Here is a 16,764-nt window from a genome sequence, read left to right on the forward strand (position 1 = left end):
AGGTCAGTGTGTCTTCCTTCATTTTTGCTCTATCACGTTCTGTTACGTACACGTAGTCCCTGGGAGACGGTGTGGTCCTCAAAGTGTCCGCGTCTGATCCACATAGCACAGCCCTGGCCTGAGAGCGCAGGAGGTGGGAGTCAAACACATCAGTGCCCTCGTAAGGGCCCTGTGCCCTTAGCGCTTGGAAGACAAGGGCCAATTTCCTGTCGTCCTTTCCTGGCTGGGAACTGCCCCACACTGTGCACTGACAAGAATGGTGCAAGAACTGGTCTGGCCCAAGACGTGGAGGTAAATGGAGAGGATCTCGGTCTGCCCAGGCTTCCCAGTGATGGGACCTGCTTTCCTGAAAGGCAACCCCTCTTATGCCTTCCCGGCCCCTCCTCCTGGTATGGCAGCAGGGGAGCCCCTTCTGATGGAGAAGAGGGAATGACTGCCTTCCAGCTCACCTGCTCCGGGCTTTTAAATATCACCTGGATGGAGCACCCTCTCCTATGGAAGGCCTGGTGTCTGACAAGCTGCTGGTAGGCTATGCTCACAGTTTAATACCTTGATTAAAAATCACCTCCAAGCCCTTTACACGTCAGTCACCCAGATGCAGGGTCCTCCTGGGCGTAGAAGGGCAAACCAGTGCAGAGGAAGCCTCTGTTACTAATAATAACAAGCCATCAGTGCTGAGGCCAGGAGGTCGGGAGGTGTGGTCAATGTCTAGCCTTCAGGCTCCAGCAGAGGGACGTCAGCCTTGCTTCCCACCCAGACCTGCAAGTGGGAGGCGGTTTCCCCAATCGCAGGAAGGGGCTTCATATCCTGGGCAATTCAGAGACTGGTGTTTGCTCCTGGAGGGTGCTCTGGTGGTTTCTATCTTCGAGGTTGGGAAGCCAGCTCAGAGAGAGGAAGTAACCTGCTGAGGGTTGCACGGCTGCCGAGCGGCAGCAGTGGACTCCCACCCTGGTCGCCGGACCTCAGAGCCTGACTGCAAGGTCATTTCTGGAGCAAATTTAATAGGGCAGAGCATGAGGGCTCTAGCTCAGCGGCTGGGGAGAGGGCACTGATTATTTGGGGAAGGCAATGAGTTAGCTGTGGACATGCTGCAGTGCGGGTCCCCACCAGCAAGGTGACAAGTGCAGGAGGCAAGTCTGGGCCTCAGAGAAAGGTCAGGAGAGAGATGCACGTGTCCCTCATCTCCATGTTCGTTCAAGCTGTGGAGTAGATGAAACTTCCCCAGGAGCCTGCTGAGGGATGGGGTGAAGCGGTGGAGTGAGATGGGACAGAGGAAGAAGGGACCGGAGCTGGGGCTGGCGTTTACGGAGTGTTTCCTGTGCACCGGGCACTATTCTGATCCTCTGCATGGATTCACGTATCCCCCTCACAACAACCCTCTCAGGTGGATACTATTATTATTATTGTTTAAAATATATATATTTATTTATTTTGGCTGCACCAGGTCTTAGTTGGGGCATGCGTGCAGGATCTAGTTCCCTGACCAGGGATCTAACCCGGGCCACCTGCATTGGGAGCCTGGAGTCTTATCCACTGGAACACCAGGGAAGTCCCAGGTGAATACTATTATCATTACACCATTTTGCAGATGAGAAAACTGAGAGGCTAAATAGCTTACCCACGTCAGCAAGTTAATATGTGGTGGAGCTCTGCTTCAACCCAGTGGGCTTAACCACCGTACTACCCGACCTCTAGATTGGCCCGTCGCCGGTGCCACTGTTGAGTTCTCCGTGGATTGGGGTGAAGGGGTAGGAATGAGGAAAAAGCCAGCAGCCACCAGAACAAATTTGGAAGAATAATGGTAAGACCGCGCCTCTGATTTTGTTTGGCCTTGAGCACAGCTAACAGCCAAGCAGGGCAGGCCTATTACCCCTCCATCTTCTCATGGAAATGGAAGACTTGTCAAGGTCAGTGGGTTCCTCAAGTTCATACTGTGAGGCTGTGTCAGAGGCTTGACCTCAACTCTCCAGATGCTGGAAGGGTATCTGGCACCCCCAAGAGGAATGCAGGGCCGCTGAGAGGAGGGGCGGTGGGTCAGGAGGGGCTGTAGGCCCAGCTGGCCGCCTTGAGTGACAAGCTGAGATGAACGTTAGAATCCTGAAGGAGGGGGTGGGTCCCAAGGGGAGTCAGTGGGGAGCTTCTCTGGTCGGTGGATCATTCACTGAAAAGCTGGCTCGGGATGGACTCTCAGACACAGCGGGGCACAGTGTAAGGAGCAGGGCTACAGTCAAATCCCGGTGCTTGCCACACAGTAGCAGCATGGCCTGGGGCAGGCCACCAAACCCCTCCAGAGCCTTCGGCGTCTCTAACTGCACATAGGGGTAACCTCTCCACTGCTGGCTGATGTGTGGGATCAGTATGGTGTGAGTAAAGCACCGGGCACACAGCTGGGGGCTCAGTAAACGGGCTGCTATTGTCAGTGTTGGACACAGCTGAGGTTTGGACACATTCTTTGATTTTTAAAATCAGGCTTTATTTTCTAGAGCAATTTAAGTTTCATAGCAAAATGGAGCAGAAAGGACAGAAATTTCCCATATGCCTTCTACCCCTCCCTCCCTAGCCTCCCACTTGTATTAAAGTGTAGCTTCATTGAAATTTTGTTTCCAAAATTCACAGGAAAAAGAAAAAAAACAAAAAGGAGACTTTTGAAACCTTCCTGCCTGAGTCCCTTGCTGTGTAGAAGGGGAAACTGAGGCCCAGAGAGGGAGATTACATACCCAAGGTCACAGAGCCGAGGAGGCCTGATCCCTGCTTTCTATCAGTCAGTGTGGGTTGCACAGCATCACCAAGCATCCTGGACTCAGCCTCATCCTGCTGTTTACCACGCATACATGGGGTTGCAAAACTACTGCCCCAGCTGGCATCCACCGAAATCCTTGCTGGAATCCAGCACATCAAAGTCAGAGGGCACTGGAAGTTGTCACATTCCCCCTCTCATTGCCTTGTCCTCGTGCAGGGGTTAAAGAGCCTAGACAGGTGGCTCTCAGACTGGAGAAATGAATGATCACAGACATACACAGAGGCCAAGATGGTTTCTCTTTACAAAATCCTGAAGTGGGGCTCCAGAGGGCAGGCTCAGTAGTTGTGGCGCACGGGCTTAGTTGCTCTGCAGCATGTGGGATCTTCCTGCACCAGGGCTTGAACCCGTGTCCCCTGCATTGGCAGGCGGATTCTTAACCACTGTGCCACCAGGGAAGTCTGAACCCACACTCTTTACTGTGCCACCCTGCCTTTGACATTCCTTAAAGCTTTGGAAGCTCGTGGCTCGCTCTGGAGCCTGCGAGCCGCAACTACTGAGCCCGTGTGCCACAACTACTGAAGCCCGCGTGCCTAGAGCCCATGCTCTGCAACAAGAGAAGCCACCGCAATGAGAAGCCGCAGTGAAGAGTAGCCCCCGCTCACCACAACTAGAGAGAGCCCGCGAGCGGCAATGAAGACCCAATGCAGCCAAAAATAAAGTATAAATTAATTAATTTTAAAAAAGAGTGTGGGTTCATGCTTGAGAACCCAGTTCCCGACGGCTCCCATGAACACGGGGTTGTTTTCTCATGTGTGTCTACTTGGACTACATTACAGATGACCTTTCAGTCATTCATCTACAAACTGGCAGGCCCTGTGGTGGGTCGGTGAACACCGTGGACAAGATGACTGCTCTCCTGGGATCCAGGTCTTCGGTGGAAGGGAGGCTGAGCTTAAAGAGTAAATAAACATACAACCAAGATAATTTCAGATACTGATAAGAGCTATGGATAAAAACCAAAACGAAACAGGATAGTGGCATCATGACTGGGAAGGCTGGCTACTTTAAAGTGGGGATCAGGGAAGGTGTCTCTTAGCAGGTGACATTATAGCTGAGCCTTGAACAAGGAGGAGCCAGCTATGCAAACATCTGGGGAGAGAAGGTTCTGTGAAGAGAAATCAGAAAGTGCAAAAGCCCTGAGGCTGGAGTCAGCCTAGCCTTCTAGGACTTTCATCAAAACAAATAATCTGGGACTTTGCTGGTGTCGCAGTGGTTAAGAATCCACCTGCCAATGCAGGGGACACGGGTTCAAGCCCTGGTCCAGGAAGATTCCACATGCCGCAGAGCAACTAAGCCTGTGTGCCACAACTGCTGAGCCTGTGCTCTAGAGCCGGCGAGCCACAACTACTGAAGCTCGCGTGCCTAGAGCCCGTGCTCCGCGAGAGAAGCCATCACAGTAAGAAACCCGCCCACCGCAGCCAGCGAAGAGTAGCCCCCACTCAACGCAATTAGAGAAAGCCCACACGCAGCAACAAAGACCCAACGCAGCCACAAATAAATAAATAAATGGCAAACAACAAATAATCTGAAGGCAAGGGGGCTGGATTTTTTGTTTGTTTGCTTTTGTTTTTCTTTTGGCCGCACCACAGAGATTGAACTTGGGCCCTCAGCAGTGAGAACACAGAGTCCAAACCATTGGACGGCCAGGGAATTCCCAGGGGGGCTGTTTTGTTAAGGAAACAAAGTAAACAAGATATTTTCATTCTCTAACCTGTAATCTTCCCCCACCACCTCAAAATCATACTAATACTAGTTAATTCCTACTCAGTTTAAATACTTCTTCCTCCAAGAAGACTTCTGGTCCCACTAGTTCGTGGTTTATAAAAACTGGTCTGTGGCAAAATGAGAAAAATGTCAGAAAACCCGTGTGTGTGTGTGTGTGTGTGTGTGTGTGTGTGTGTGTGTGTGTGTGTGTGACTAAAAGGTTGCCAACCGTGTTACCTTTCTCTGAGAATATCTGAGATATATTGTTACTACAATCATCCCTCCGTTCAGCAGGGATTGGTTTCAGGACCCTTTCAATACCAAAATTGGAGGATACTCAAGTCCCTTACATAAAATGGCACAGTATTTGCATATAACCTATGCACATTCCCCTCCTTCATACTTTAAATCATCTCTAGATTATTTATAACACCTAATGCAATGTAAATAGTTATAAATACAATGTAAATGTTATGTAAATAGTTGTGGCGAAGTCAGAATTTGCTTTTTGGAACTTCCCGGGATTTTTTTCTTAAGTATTTTTTTGTTTTGTTTTGTTTTGTTTGCGGTACGCGGGCCTCTCCCTGCTGCGGCCTCTCCTGTTGCGGAGCACAGGCTCCGGACGCGCAGGCTCAGCGGCCATGGCTCACGGGCGCAGCCGCTCCGCGGCATGTGGGATCTTCCCGGACCGGCGCACGAACCCGTGTCCCCTGCATCGGCAGGTGTACTCTCAACCACTGCACCACCAGGGAAGCCCTTCTCAAGTATTTTTGATCCATGGTTGTTTGAGTCCACGGATGCAGACCCATGGGTACAGAGGGCTGACTGTATTTTTATTTTTTACTGTTAATAAGTCCTTTTCGCTAAATGATGAGTGTAGATGACGACAAAGTTAACGCGGCAAAAATGAAAAGTTGACCACTCTTTGCAAATCCCCTATATTGGGGGGTAAATTTCGCTGGTTGGTCTGTGAATCCCAGGTCCGAGGGCACCTGGGAACTAGACTCCGAAGCTCCATTACTTGCCCCTTCTTTGCACCCAGGTCACTCTGGATTTCCCACACCCTTTCATCCTCTCCCTCTTTTCAGAGTTTGATCTCCAAGAGGGCAGGGTCGCCCCTGCCTGGCCTCCAGCAAGGCCCAGAACAGGTGCTCAGAAGACACGGATTGAATGCACTGTGATTCATGATGAGACACATTCAGCTGAGATGAACCTCACAGAATAAAATTGGGAGCAAACTGATGAAGGGAGAGAGCTGTGTAAAGGAGAAGATCCCAGACCTCACAGCCAGGAGCTTGGGTTCAAATCCTGCAAGAGGCAGTGTGGTTTGGGGAAGTCAGAAGACCTCACTTCTTCTGGAGCAGGAAAGCTTAGGTGAAATCATTTACTTTCTCTGAGCCTCGGGTTTCTCTCCTGTGAGATGGGAACGATAATGCCTTGACCCAGGATTCTTCTTAAGAACAAAACACAGGTGTACAGAAAAGCACTTTGTAGAAAGTGTGCAAATAGTTCGTGGTCCATCCCTCCAGCACCCACCCAGCCCGTAATATCCAGTTTGCCCCTTCCCAGCCTGTACGTCAGCTTCTCCGACGCCAGGGAGCTGGTGCGGGAACCTTGCTTCGCAAGTTCTGAAAGGAAAGCTCAGTGCCTGGCACTTAGTAGGTGCTCAACAAATAAATCAATGGAGAATGACCCCCAGGCAGGTCATGCTTCCTCTTAAGAAAATTGGCAATCTCCAAGGCTCCTTTCTCTCTGGCGCCTGTGATACTTATTTGCCTTTTTAAGGACATACCTACGAATCACATTTAGGAAAAGTGGGTGGGTGTGAAGAGACTTTGATTAAAAGGTTAGTGCACATTTTTGGTTCCCACTTCCGACTCTTCCAGAATTTATTTTTGCCTACTTAATAAAAAGAGCCATGTCACATTTCTTTAGCTTGTCTTCTGCGTTAAAAAAAAAATTTTTTTTTTTAAGCCTGTATTTTAAACCGCCCACTCCAGCCATCCCAGGACGCGGCGAGGAGGGGGCCGCAGACAGGTGGAGCGTGTGCCGGGAAGGCGGGGACCGAGGCAGCCCGGAGGCGGGGAGGGGCGGCGGCGGAGTTCAGGAGCCCCACTCGCCCCTCCGCAGGGGGCGTCTCCGCTCCTACGCCCCGCACACCGGGTGGGCTCCTGCCTCCTGTCCTCCAACCTCCCGGCGACTCCCAGCGCCCACCGGCAGCAGCAAGGCTCCGCCAGGTTCCAAGGCCCTCCGCTCGCCCGCCCGTGTCGGGAAGCCCAGCGCCGGCCGGAGGGGCGGGGCCGGGGCGGGGCGGTGGCGCTGATGTAATCCCGGCTCCTGGGCGGAAGGATATGGAGCGCGCCCGGTTGGCTGGGCGCTGAGGCCAGTTGCCGGGTAACGGAGCGGAGCGGCCGCGGTGCGCCGCCTCCCGCCCTCCGCCGAGTGGCGCCGGAGCCGCCGCCGCTTTACGTAAGGCGCAGGCCAGGGCTGCCCGGCGCTCGGCAGCCGCTCGGAGCCCTCGGAGCGAGGAGGCGCCCCCGCCAGCCGCCGCGACGCCCGGCCGCTCGGCAGGTACCGCGGGTGGGCTGGGCGGGCTGAGCGGGCCGCGACCCCTTGGGGCGGCTGGGGCGGGCCGCCACCGCGGCCGAGGGTCTCCGGGACCGGCCTGAGGGAGGCCGGGCCGCCCCGCCGGGCCGCGGGCTCCGCGAGGACCCCGGCCGGACCCCGGGCGTGCGGTGGGCTGCCGGCCCGGGGACCACGGCCCTGGGGAGCCGGGCGCCGGCGCACGGGGCGGACGATGAGTCCGCACAATGGGCGGGTGTCGCCGCGCTGGGAGCGGTTCTCTGGGGGGAGGCGCGGCGAGGTGGGGAGCGGACGTGCGGCCGGGGTGCGGCGCCCAGAGTGCAGCGGCCGCGGGACACCTGGAGCGGCCGGCCGGCCGGCCGGTGGGCGCTCGCGGCGCTGCCCTCGCCCAGCTGCGTCCCTCCGCCCCCTCCCCTCCTGCATTGTCCTTTAGGGGCCCGGGAAGGGAAGCCGCCGGCGGGGGAGGGGAGGGGCGGGGCGGCGCGGACGGACGGGCGCGCGGGCCTGTGGCGCTGCGCGCGCGGGGCGGGCCCTGCCGGTGGGGCGGGCCCTGAGGCGCAAGGTTCGGCGAAGGTTACGGCCGCCCGCGGGAGGGACTGGCACGCAAAGTCATCCGCGGCCGCGGCGCAGGAGGGCCTGAGCCGGCTCGGGCCGGCTCCAAGCACACGCGTCCCCGGCAGCCCCTCGGAGCTCTCCGCTCCTCCGCGCCAGAGGAACGGCTGGTCGCGAGGGAAATGCCTGCAGCCCCAGGACTTAGCGGGCGGTGCGCAGTTGAACGGGCCTGCCGAACTGTTGGTGGCGGACCCCCCCCCCCCCCCACAAATCCTGGCAGAAGCCGGTTTTGATTTCACTTTCGCCACCTTTCACTTTTTGACCTCCATAGACAGGCAATGGAGACCTCACCTAGTACAAAGTGTAGGAGATTAAGCGGGTAGGGGGACATGTGGTTCTTTGGAATGGTTTAACTAAATGTGGTTTCTGCTAATAAATATCTGGGTTGGATTCTTGTACATCTAGGTCGGCTACTTCGGCCAGGTTCCTAAGATTGAGCTTTACGTGTCTGGGTCTTTGCTTGTTTAAAAAAAACTGTGGTAGGAGATTGGTGAAGAGGTCGGGGCAAGCAGTTTTGATAATAGGTGATGCCGTGGATAAAACTAACTATACAATCAAATCCCTAATCCCTAAGGTAGGTTTCTCCTGTGCAATAAGACCGGGGCCCGAGCACCTTGACATTTCATAGATTTCGAATCCGACGTGGCGGGGTCGGGGGCGGGAATCTATCACTTTGCAGCCTGAAGGTCAAATACTCTCTCATAGGTTATTTTGGATTGATCCACTCATAAATGGTTCTCAGGATCTTTATGACATTTCTTGGTAGCAAAAATTATTTCTGAAATTGTGCCTTTGCATACCTATAGGTAAGCTTCTTGCAATGTTCTATATTCAGTTGCTGTACTTGATAAATAATGAATTTTTAATAATTAAAAAAAATTTACTGCTTCAGTTTGGGCACATATATTACGGTTTTTATATAAGCCTGTGTCATCAGTGAAATGCCAGTTTGGCCACTGAAACATTGAAGGAAGGAGAGAATATTACTCTTCAATATTTAACTTTGTAGAAAGTAGAATTAGAGGTACAAATGTTTTGTTTTTAAAGAAAAGTACCAGTCTTTACCATGGCATCGACATAAGGCAAATCTGTAACTATTTCAAAGGCAATTAGCTTATTTGTTACACAAGTTGCAAACATTTAAGAAAATTAAATGGATTTTTAGCGCTTCTTTAATGATACCATAGATCACTCCGTGCTTTATTTTATAGTAGCACTTTTCAAAAGCAGTAGGGTTGTTTTTATTTTGCATTGTGTGGAAAGTACTGAGCCTGGGTTGTTCTCCCTGTTTCAGCAGCATTTGACTTGGAGCAGTTCATGGCCTCCGGGCCAGTTTTCTCATCTCTAAAATGGGAAGAGTGTTGATAACTGTCCCGTGGCATGGTTGGAATGATCAAGAGAGGGGAGATGTGACATTGTTATGCCAACATTCAGTCCCTTTTAAAATACTAGGTAGTGCTAGTGTGTCCAAGCTTCAGATTCCTCTCTTGGCTTAAAGCTTTCTTGTGACCCTCCCCATCCCTTCCTGTCTGCACTTTGCCTGGCTGTCAGGTCACCTTTCCTAAATCTAGATTGCATCTTGTCAGCCTCTGGCTCAGAATGCTTCTAAGGACTGACCGCCTGTTGTTTGGAGGCCAGAACCAGACTCAGCAGCATCACATGCAAGGCCCTTCACAGTCTGGCCCTGGTCATCTCTGAACTTCACCTGTCTTCTCGGTTCCCCTTCCACACTGTCCCGCCAAATGAGACTACTCTTGGTTCTCTGAACAGGCCAGGCTGCTTCATCCCTTCTTCCCTTATAACTTTTTCTCTGACTGGAATGCCCTGTCTCACTTCCACCCACTCCACTTTTTAAAAGTCCACATCTGATTTTATGTCCTCTCTGGAGCCCTTTGGAAATCCTGTCAAAGTGAATTATTCATTTCTGCAGTCATAATCTTCTATTTTTACTTTCGTTATTGCCTATACCACGTGTTGTGTATGTAATACTCTGGCTGTGGTGACCCTGTCATTATTTTATCCCCAACACCTTGCTCAGGGGTTTAACCATGAAAATGTTCAGATGTTTGCTGAATAAAGTCAAAGTCTGTAATCCACCTTATTATTATAAACGATTTTAATAACAAACATCAGTACCAACCACAGCACTGGGAATGAGGTTTTATTATATTGAAGATGGTTAATACTTAGCATATTTCTTTTCAATTATTTTTAATCTCTCACAAAATACCAAGTGGTATTTTTATACAAAGTACAAACAACCACCTCTCCCACGTGTGTGGAAACTTTCAGGGCCCATGGACCAGCAATGCTGACTGAAGTCACTGCACCCTGTCTCTTGGGAGAGGGGATCAGAGCATACGTTTTAAAATGTTCCTTACTTTTAAAGTGTAATTGCAGTCTCAGCAGATTCACGCTTTTTGTCTGAAACGTTTCTGGAGGTTTATTATACTCATAAGAAGTAAACTGCTTTTGAGGGCGCTTATTTAGGCCTGGATTCGAGAGACTCAGGTCTGTGTGTTGGCTCATCTCCTCACCCCTGGGGCACCATGGGCAGGTCGGTTAAATCTCTCTGGAACTTCAGATTCTTTATTTTGTGAAATGCTTTGCGGTGTCACTTAGAGTGGCTATTCTTTGTGTACTGCGTGCCCTTGTTCAGATAAAGGTAATGAGATGCTATTACTTCACAGCACATTGGTCTTCCTTGTCACCCAGGCTGGAAACTTCTTGAGGCTTCCTTTTCTTGACCAGATTTTTACCAGGTCTGCCTCCATGTGTCTTTTCCATCAGCCTTCTTGGTTTTGCTTTTGTTTTTCTCCACAGTTCCCCTGTCGCTGCCCTCCCTGGCTCTTGTCAGTTCTTATGGGGGTTGTTCCTGTAGGCCTGCTGACTGGTCTCCCTGTATCTAGTCTGTCTAGTCCTCCTGTGTTCTGTTCCCAGAATTATTCAATATGTAAATCAAATCGTATCATGCCCTGCCCCCCCAGGTATATACCAGCGGTTCTTGACATCCCCCCGCCCCCGAGTTCCATCACGCCTGGGGTTATGACCTAGCGCTGTCCAGTAGGCTTACTCCTACAAAGATTTTCACCTTGGAGGCATCACCACCTGGCCGGTTGAGAATTAGTGTTAAGGGGTTAGGAGAGCACTCTAAGACCTGTGCCATCTGGCCTCATTCTCACTTTTGGCTTCATATTTTACTGCATCTCTCTTGTTACCTGGTATTTCAACACTAGACCTCTGGCCACTTTCATGGTTGTTGGTCTGACTTCTTTACTCTTGAATGTCCTTTCTGCCTTTTTCTTCTTATCAAAATCCTTAATACTGAATGAAGGCTTGGCTTAAATGCTTCTACTTCTATGAAAGAAGCTTCCCCTGATTTTCAGAATTAACTCTTCATTATTCTCCCACACAGTGCTTGACGATACTTCCACTCAGCTAGTTTTTCTTTTTGACTTTTTGGTTTATTCTTTACATGGATTACAGACTCGTTAAGGGGAGAGAGGAAGATCTTATCCATTGCTGATTCCCTCTAGTGTGTAAAGTAGTCTTTCACATAGTGCTTGTTGACTTAGACGCTTGATTGAGTTAACTCAGTCACTTTACATTCTCTGCATTTAGCAGAGGGGTAGCGGGGTTGGAATGGCTTTATGTGAGAGCTTCACGAATCCACACGGCATACTCAGAACAGGGCCCAGCACGTAGTAAGTGCCCAGTAAGTGGCAGCTTGTAGCTGTTAGTTGGAGCAGGTGTAGAGAATACTAGTGGTTGGGTATGTTGATTTTTTTTTTTTAAACATCTTTATGGAGTATAATTGCTTTACAATGGTGTGTTAGTTTCTGCTTTATAACAAAGTGAATCAGCTATACATATATCCTCATATCTCTTCCCTCTTGCATCTCCCTCCCACCCTCCCTATCCCACCCCTCTAGGTGGTCAGAAAGCACCGAGCTGATCTCCCTGTGCTGAGCTGATCTCCCTGTGCTATGCGGCTGCTTCCCACTAGCTAGCTATTTTACATTTGGTAGTGTATATATGTCCATGCCACTCTCTCACTTCGTCCCAGCTTACCCTTCCCCCTCCCCATGTCCTCAAGTCCATTCTCTACTTCTGCATCTTTATTCCTGTCCTGCCCCTAGGTTCTTCAGAACCATTTTTTTTTTTTTTTTAGATTCCATATATATGTGTTAGCACAGTATGTTGATTGATTGTATATGCTGGTTACTGTAACAGTGTTCACAGATTTATTTCTGGCTTCTGTGTAAAGGAAAAAAAAATCGTCTGGTCTCTCCATCTTCATTCTTTCGTTAGTTTTGGGAATTAGCAGAAAAGTGAGTATTTGGTTGGAGGGAGCTTTTGCATAAGCAGATTCATGATGGTGGTCCTAAATTATTCTGAAGACAGGAAACCTTTCTGTAAGTGAGCCAGGTTTTTTGCAGTGGCTTAAGAAAGTGGAAAATGGTTTGTCAGTTGTTATACTATATGTTATTTTTCTGTAAAACACATGCTTTCGTTTTAATCTTATAATTATATATTAAGCAGTAGAATCTTCTTATTTAGTATTTAGAATGACTGTTGAAATTTTGTTTTTGAAGTCATCTCCAAAGCTTTTTCTTGCCACTAGGCTTTCTCTGTAGTTCTCTATCTTTTCCTTTGTCTGCTCAGCAGTCTTGCCCTGTGACTGGACAGGGAGAACCTAGGGGAGGAAAACCAGCTATCATTTTGAAACTTTTAATTAAATATTTAGGTACTATTTTTAAGTTTATATGTGTTACTGATTGACAGGTTGTATCCAGAAACCTTAAAAAGTGGTATCTCTGGTTCTAACAAAATATGGAATTCCCTACTTGCAGCAACATAAGAATATGTATTAATTGCTATTTAGCTTACGTTGACTATATTGATGATTATGAGCTTTTAAAAAATCACTGGAAATATTATATTCCTATTATATTCTTAGGAATTATTATATTCCTAATAAATCTCTCTTAAAACCTGCCCCAAAGAATTGGGGATGATAGGCCTATCCCAGTGGATGAATTAGTATCAATTAGAAATAAAAGCAGTAGGACAGTTAGAAGATTAATAATTGCAAAAATGCTTGAGAATGTGTTGCTTTGTGTGTGTGTTCCTAGCTAGAGTGATGAAGGAATGTGAGTTCTGTGAATGCAGGTTGTGTGTGTGTGTGTGTGTGTGTGTGTGTGTGTGTACACGTCTCTACATGTATGTGGTTCTCTGGTGACGGGAAGCGAACCTAGGCACTGTGTGTCTATAGTCCTTATGGTGCCTGGCGCAAGGAGCGGTCACTCAGCACACACTGATGTCAGATGAGTCAGTCACACGTGGAGATAAATAAGTGTAAAGAAATGGGCCTCAGCACGTTTCCAGATTTCTTTTTTGGTAATGTGGTTGTTACCTCAATAACAGGAGGAGGTAGAAAGTGGGGAGGGATTTATTTTCCCTTTCAGCCAGGAGTTTGTTTCTAGCTCAACTACATTTTGCAAAGTACCTGTGGAATCTTAATAGCCAGTACATAACTATTTCAAAACTGTTTACCCAGCTTGGGGATTTATTCAGGCTCTTTACTTGTCTTCTTCAGTAACTATAGCTTTTTCTTGGGCATCTGATTAACATTTAGCTCCTTGTTAGCATCTTCCCTGAAGATTTTAATGGTGAGGAAGTTGAAAAAAATTTTCTTTATTGAAGTATAATTGACTTACAATATTATATGAGTTTTGCTACACAACATAGTGATTCAGTTATTTTTATACATTACAAAATGATCACGAGAAAGTTGAAATTGAATAGACACATTTTTGGTCCTTTTTTTGGTTGTTTTTGCCACTGCTTCCTTTGATTACCACCATAGATAATTATTACTGATTGTATTGTTAATAGTTTTTTTGCTGGTGCCATCGAAGGAATTTCTTGTTTTTATAAGATGTAAAGCTCAATTTAAAACTATCAAAATATGTTTTGTATGATTTACCAAAACATTGTTTTGAATATAAGTAACTCTTATAAAGCCTATTTATTTTTTAAAGAGTCCATGTTAAATCTAAAAAAGCAGTAAGTTATAAGATGAATAGTAAGTGTTCTCTTTCACTCCCCTTCCCACCCTGTACTCATTTTGAAAAATCACTGATAAGCTTCTCGGATGTCATACAAAAAAAATTACGCCTGTACTTCTAAAAATTGGAGTCATGGTAGAGAGTGTTCTTCGTTTAAACAAACACTAAACTTTGTATCTTGGAGCGCTTTCCGTATCAGCATGTATAGACCTACCTCGTGTACAGATCTACTTCACTGTTTTTTTTTTGTTTTGTTTTGTTTAATTTAATTTTGGCTGTGTTGGGTCTTTGTTGCTGTGCGTGGGCTTTCTCCAGTTGCAGCAAGCGGGGGCCACTCTTCATTGCAGGGCATGGGCCTCTCACTGCGGTGGCCTCTCTTGTTGCAGAGCACGGGCTCCAGGCTCGCGGGCTTCAGTAGCTGTGGCTCACGGGCTCTAGAGCACAGGCTCAGCAGTTGTGGCTCATGGGCTTAGTTGCTCTGTGGCATGTGGGATCCTCCCAGACCAGGACTCGAACCCGTGTCTCCTGCATTGGCAGGCAGGCTCTTAACCACTGCGCCACCAGGGAAGCCCCACTGTTTTTTTTTTAATGTGCCCAGTATTCTGTGGTATGAATGCACCAGAATTTATTTGATTAGTTGATGGAGTGGGTTTCCATGTTGTTATTGTAACACAGTAAACATTTTTATACATAATGTTTTGGTAAACTTGTGTGAGAAACCTCCTTAACCTAGGCAGCCTAAAACAAAACAAAACAAAAACTGACGAACAAGTTTCTAACTTCTCTAAATTATCATTGATCATATTGAAAATTTTCTTGGTGGCTTTATTATATTTAATAATTTTAGACATTAGGCTGGGTATTTTCTTTTCTGAAGTAGTCCTGCAGGTATTTAGGGTTATTTGGGGCATTATTTAGTTTAAAAGTGGTCAGAGTTTGTGGTGAAGGGGAAAGGTAAGGGATTCTTAGAAGTAGCTATTAGAAAACGGGTAAGGAGGAGTCTGAGCTCACGCTTGTTAAAGCACTTCCTACATGTGAGGCCTTTTGTTAGGGACCTTAGGTAAAGTGTTTCCTTTAATCCTCCTGACAGCTCTTGAGAGAGGAGGTATTATCTCCATTTTACAGATGATGAAGCTGCAGCTCAGAGGTCTCAAGAAACTTCCCTAAGGTTACACGTAATACATGGCAGAGCAGGAGCCCCAACTTCTATCTTTGCAACTTAAAGTTAACGTACTTCCCACTGCCCGGCTCTTCCTAGAGATTCATTGGTTCACACGGCACTTGTCTGCTCACAGTGTCCTATGCCTAGATGCCAAGATGGTTAGACGTGCACGAGACTTACACGGGGCGGGAGGGAGGGAGCAGGAGGGAGGGAGGAAGAGCCATCGGCTTCCGTGCAGGTGTGATCCTGGGGGAGGAGAGATGGGGGAGGGCAGGCCAGAGCAGCCTCAGGCCAGGGCAGTTTGGAGACTGTCTTGGCCAGGCTGCTGGCTGCTCGGCAGGTCAGATCTGTACCCTCTCCTGGTCAGCATTGCTGGGAGCAGCCTGAGGGGCACGTGGCCTGATGTCTTTGCCACCATGTAGCAAGTGGAGGCTCTCAGTCAGCTGGGCTCCCCACGGCAGGCCGTCTCGAGGGGCCGCCTGACCAGCCCATGGCCACCACACCATTCAGCGCTGGGGCGGGTGGGGGAAGCAAGCAGATGGGTACACGGGTCAAGTGCAGATGCGTGCTGAGAGGGAAAATGAAGTAGGCCGGAGGGGTGTCGTGTGTTTAGGGTGGGCAGGAAAGGGCTCTCTGGTAAGACATACTTGAGCTGAGACCTGAGGGGAAAAGGGAGAAAGGTGTGGGGCTGTCTGAGGAGCAGAGCATTATTCAGGGCGAGGGCAGAACAAGTGGAAGACCCCGATCGTGCATCGTTATGAAGGTGGAACGAACGTTATGAAGGTGGAACTGAACGGAGAGGACTCGCTGACAGGTTGGATTGGAATGTGAGAGAAACAGGAGGAGTTAAGGATGATGCCAGAGCTTTTGATTTGAGCAGTGGAAGCACGGAGTTGCCCTTGACTGACACTGGGAAGGTCCTGGCAAGGTTGTTGGTGGTAAGAATTTTTGGGTTTTCATTTGTGTTTTTTAAGAGATGTTGTAAGTTGAGATGCCATTCAGACATCGTCTAGTAGCTTGATGGCTCTGTAAGTTTTGGGTTCATGAGAGAGAAGTGGGGGTGAGAGAAAGTTTGGAGTAATCTCTAGATAGATGTAGAGATTACAGTCATGGGAGTGGAGATCAGCTAGGCCTGTGCTGTTCAGTAAGGTAGCCATGAGCCACATGCGGCTTCTGAGCATGTGAGATGAGGCTGGTTTGACTCGAGATGTTCTGTAAGTGTCACATACACACCAGATTTCAAAGACTTAGTATGCGAAAAAAAGAATGTAAAATAGCTCATTAATGATCTTTTACCTTGATTGTATTTGGAGTGATAATATTTTGGGTCTGTTGAGTTAAAGTATATTATGAAAATTAATTTCATCTGTTTTTTTTAATATGGCTGCTAGAAACTTTTAAATTACATTGGCGTGACTCAGGTTTTGCTATTGGATGGCTTCAAAGGAGGAAGTGAATGTAAACAGAGAAGTGTGAGGCCTGGGCGGAGAGCTGGGGAAGAGGAGGGGCCCGCAGAGGAAGGGCCGAGAGGGCGGGGCGGTGAGGGTGGTAACAGTTGTGGTCTCTAGAGCTTGAGCGAAAGAAAAGTACCAGAGAGCAGCTAGGCCTGCCACCGTGTGACCGACGGCCGTTGCTTTAGGAGTGAAGGAGTCTTGGAGGTGGTCTGTAGAGTGGGATCTTTCCCTATACTGTTTTTTGTTTTTTAAGTGAGTCTCATCAGGACAAGAATGCAGCCTTTTCAACCAGAGTTATAATGTAGCCTCTCTGTGGATGCAGCCACGCAGTAGGAAGAAGCACACATTTAGAAGATTGGACACAGTTAATGCAGGCAA

General features: G+C 48.5%; 2 protein-coding genes across 6 annotated transcripts in view; one reads left to right on the forward strand and one right to left on the reverse strand.

The window, feature by feature from the left end:
• Positions 1–6,649: 6,649 nt before the first annotated feature.
• Positions 6,650–7,510, reverse strand: LOC113619287 (nascent polypeptide-associated complex subunit alpha, muscle-specific form-like). The gene has a single exon (XM_027104052.1). It carries the CDS (start codon positions 7,508–7,510, stop codon positions 6,650–6,652), a length of 861 nt encoding a protein of 286 aa, XP_026959853.1.
• Positions 6,908–16,764, forward strand: part of KIAA0232 (KIAA0232 ortholog) — a 91,831-nt gene continuing 81,974 nt past the window's right edge. The window contains exon 1 of one of the 5 annotated variants that reach the window (XM_027103762.1): positions 6,908–7,075. The gene's annotated coding sequence lies outside the window, so the exon portion shown is untranslated. The remainder of the gene's footprint in view (positions 7,076–16,764) is intronic. The other 4 variants (XM_027103763.1, XR_003432301.1, XM_027103758.1 and 1 more) reach the window with 4 other exon arrangements.

The sequence above is a fragment of the Aethalodelphis obliquidens genome, unplaced genomic scaffold (assembly GCF_003676395.1).
Source record: "Aethalodelphis obliquidens isolate GAN/ISIS:26980383/991018 unplaced genomic scaffold, ASM367639v1 scaffold6, whole genome shotgun sequence".
NCBI lineage: Eukaryota > Metazoa > Chordata > Mammalia > Artiodactyla > Delphinidae > Aethalodelphis > Aethalodelphis obliquidens.

Bases quoted from the DNA above. Each gene is read 5' to 3' on its own strand.
- LOC113619287 (XM_027104052.1), bottom strand. From the start codon at position 7,510: ATGCAGGAGGGGAGGGGGCGGAGGGACGCAGCTGGGCGAGGGCAGCGC.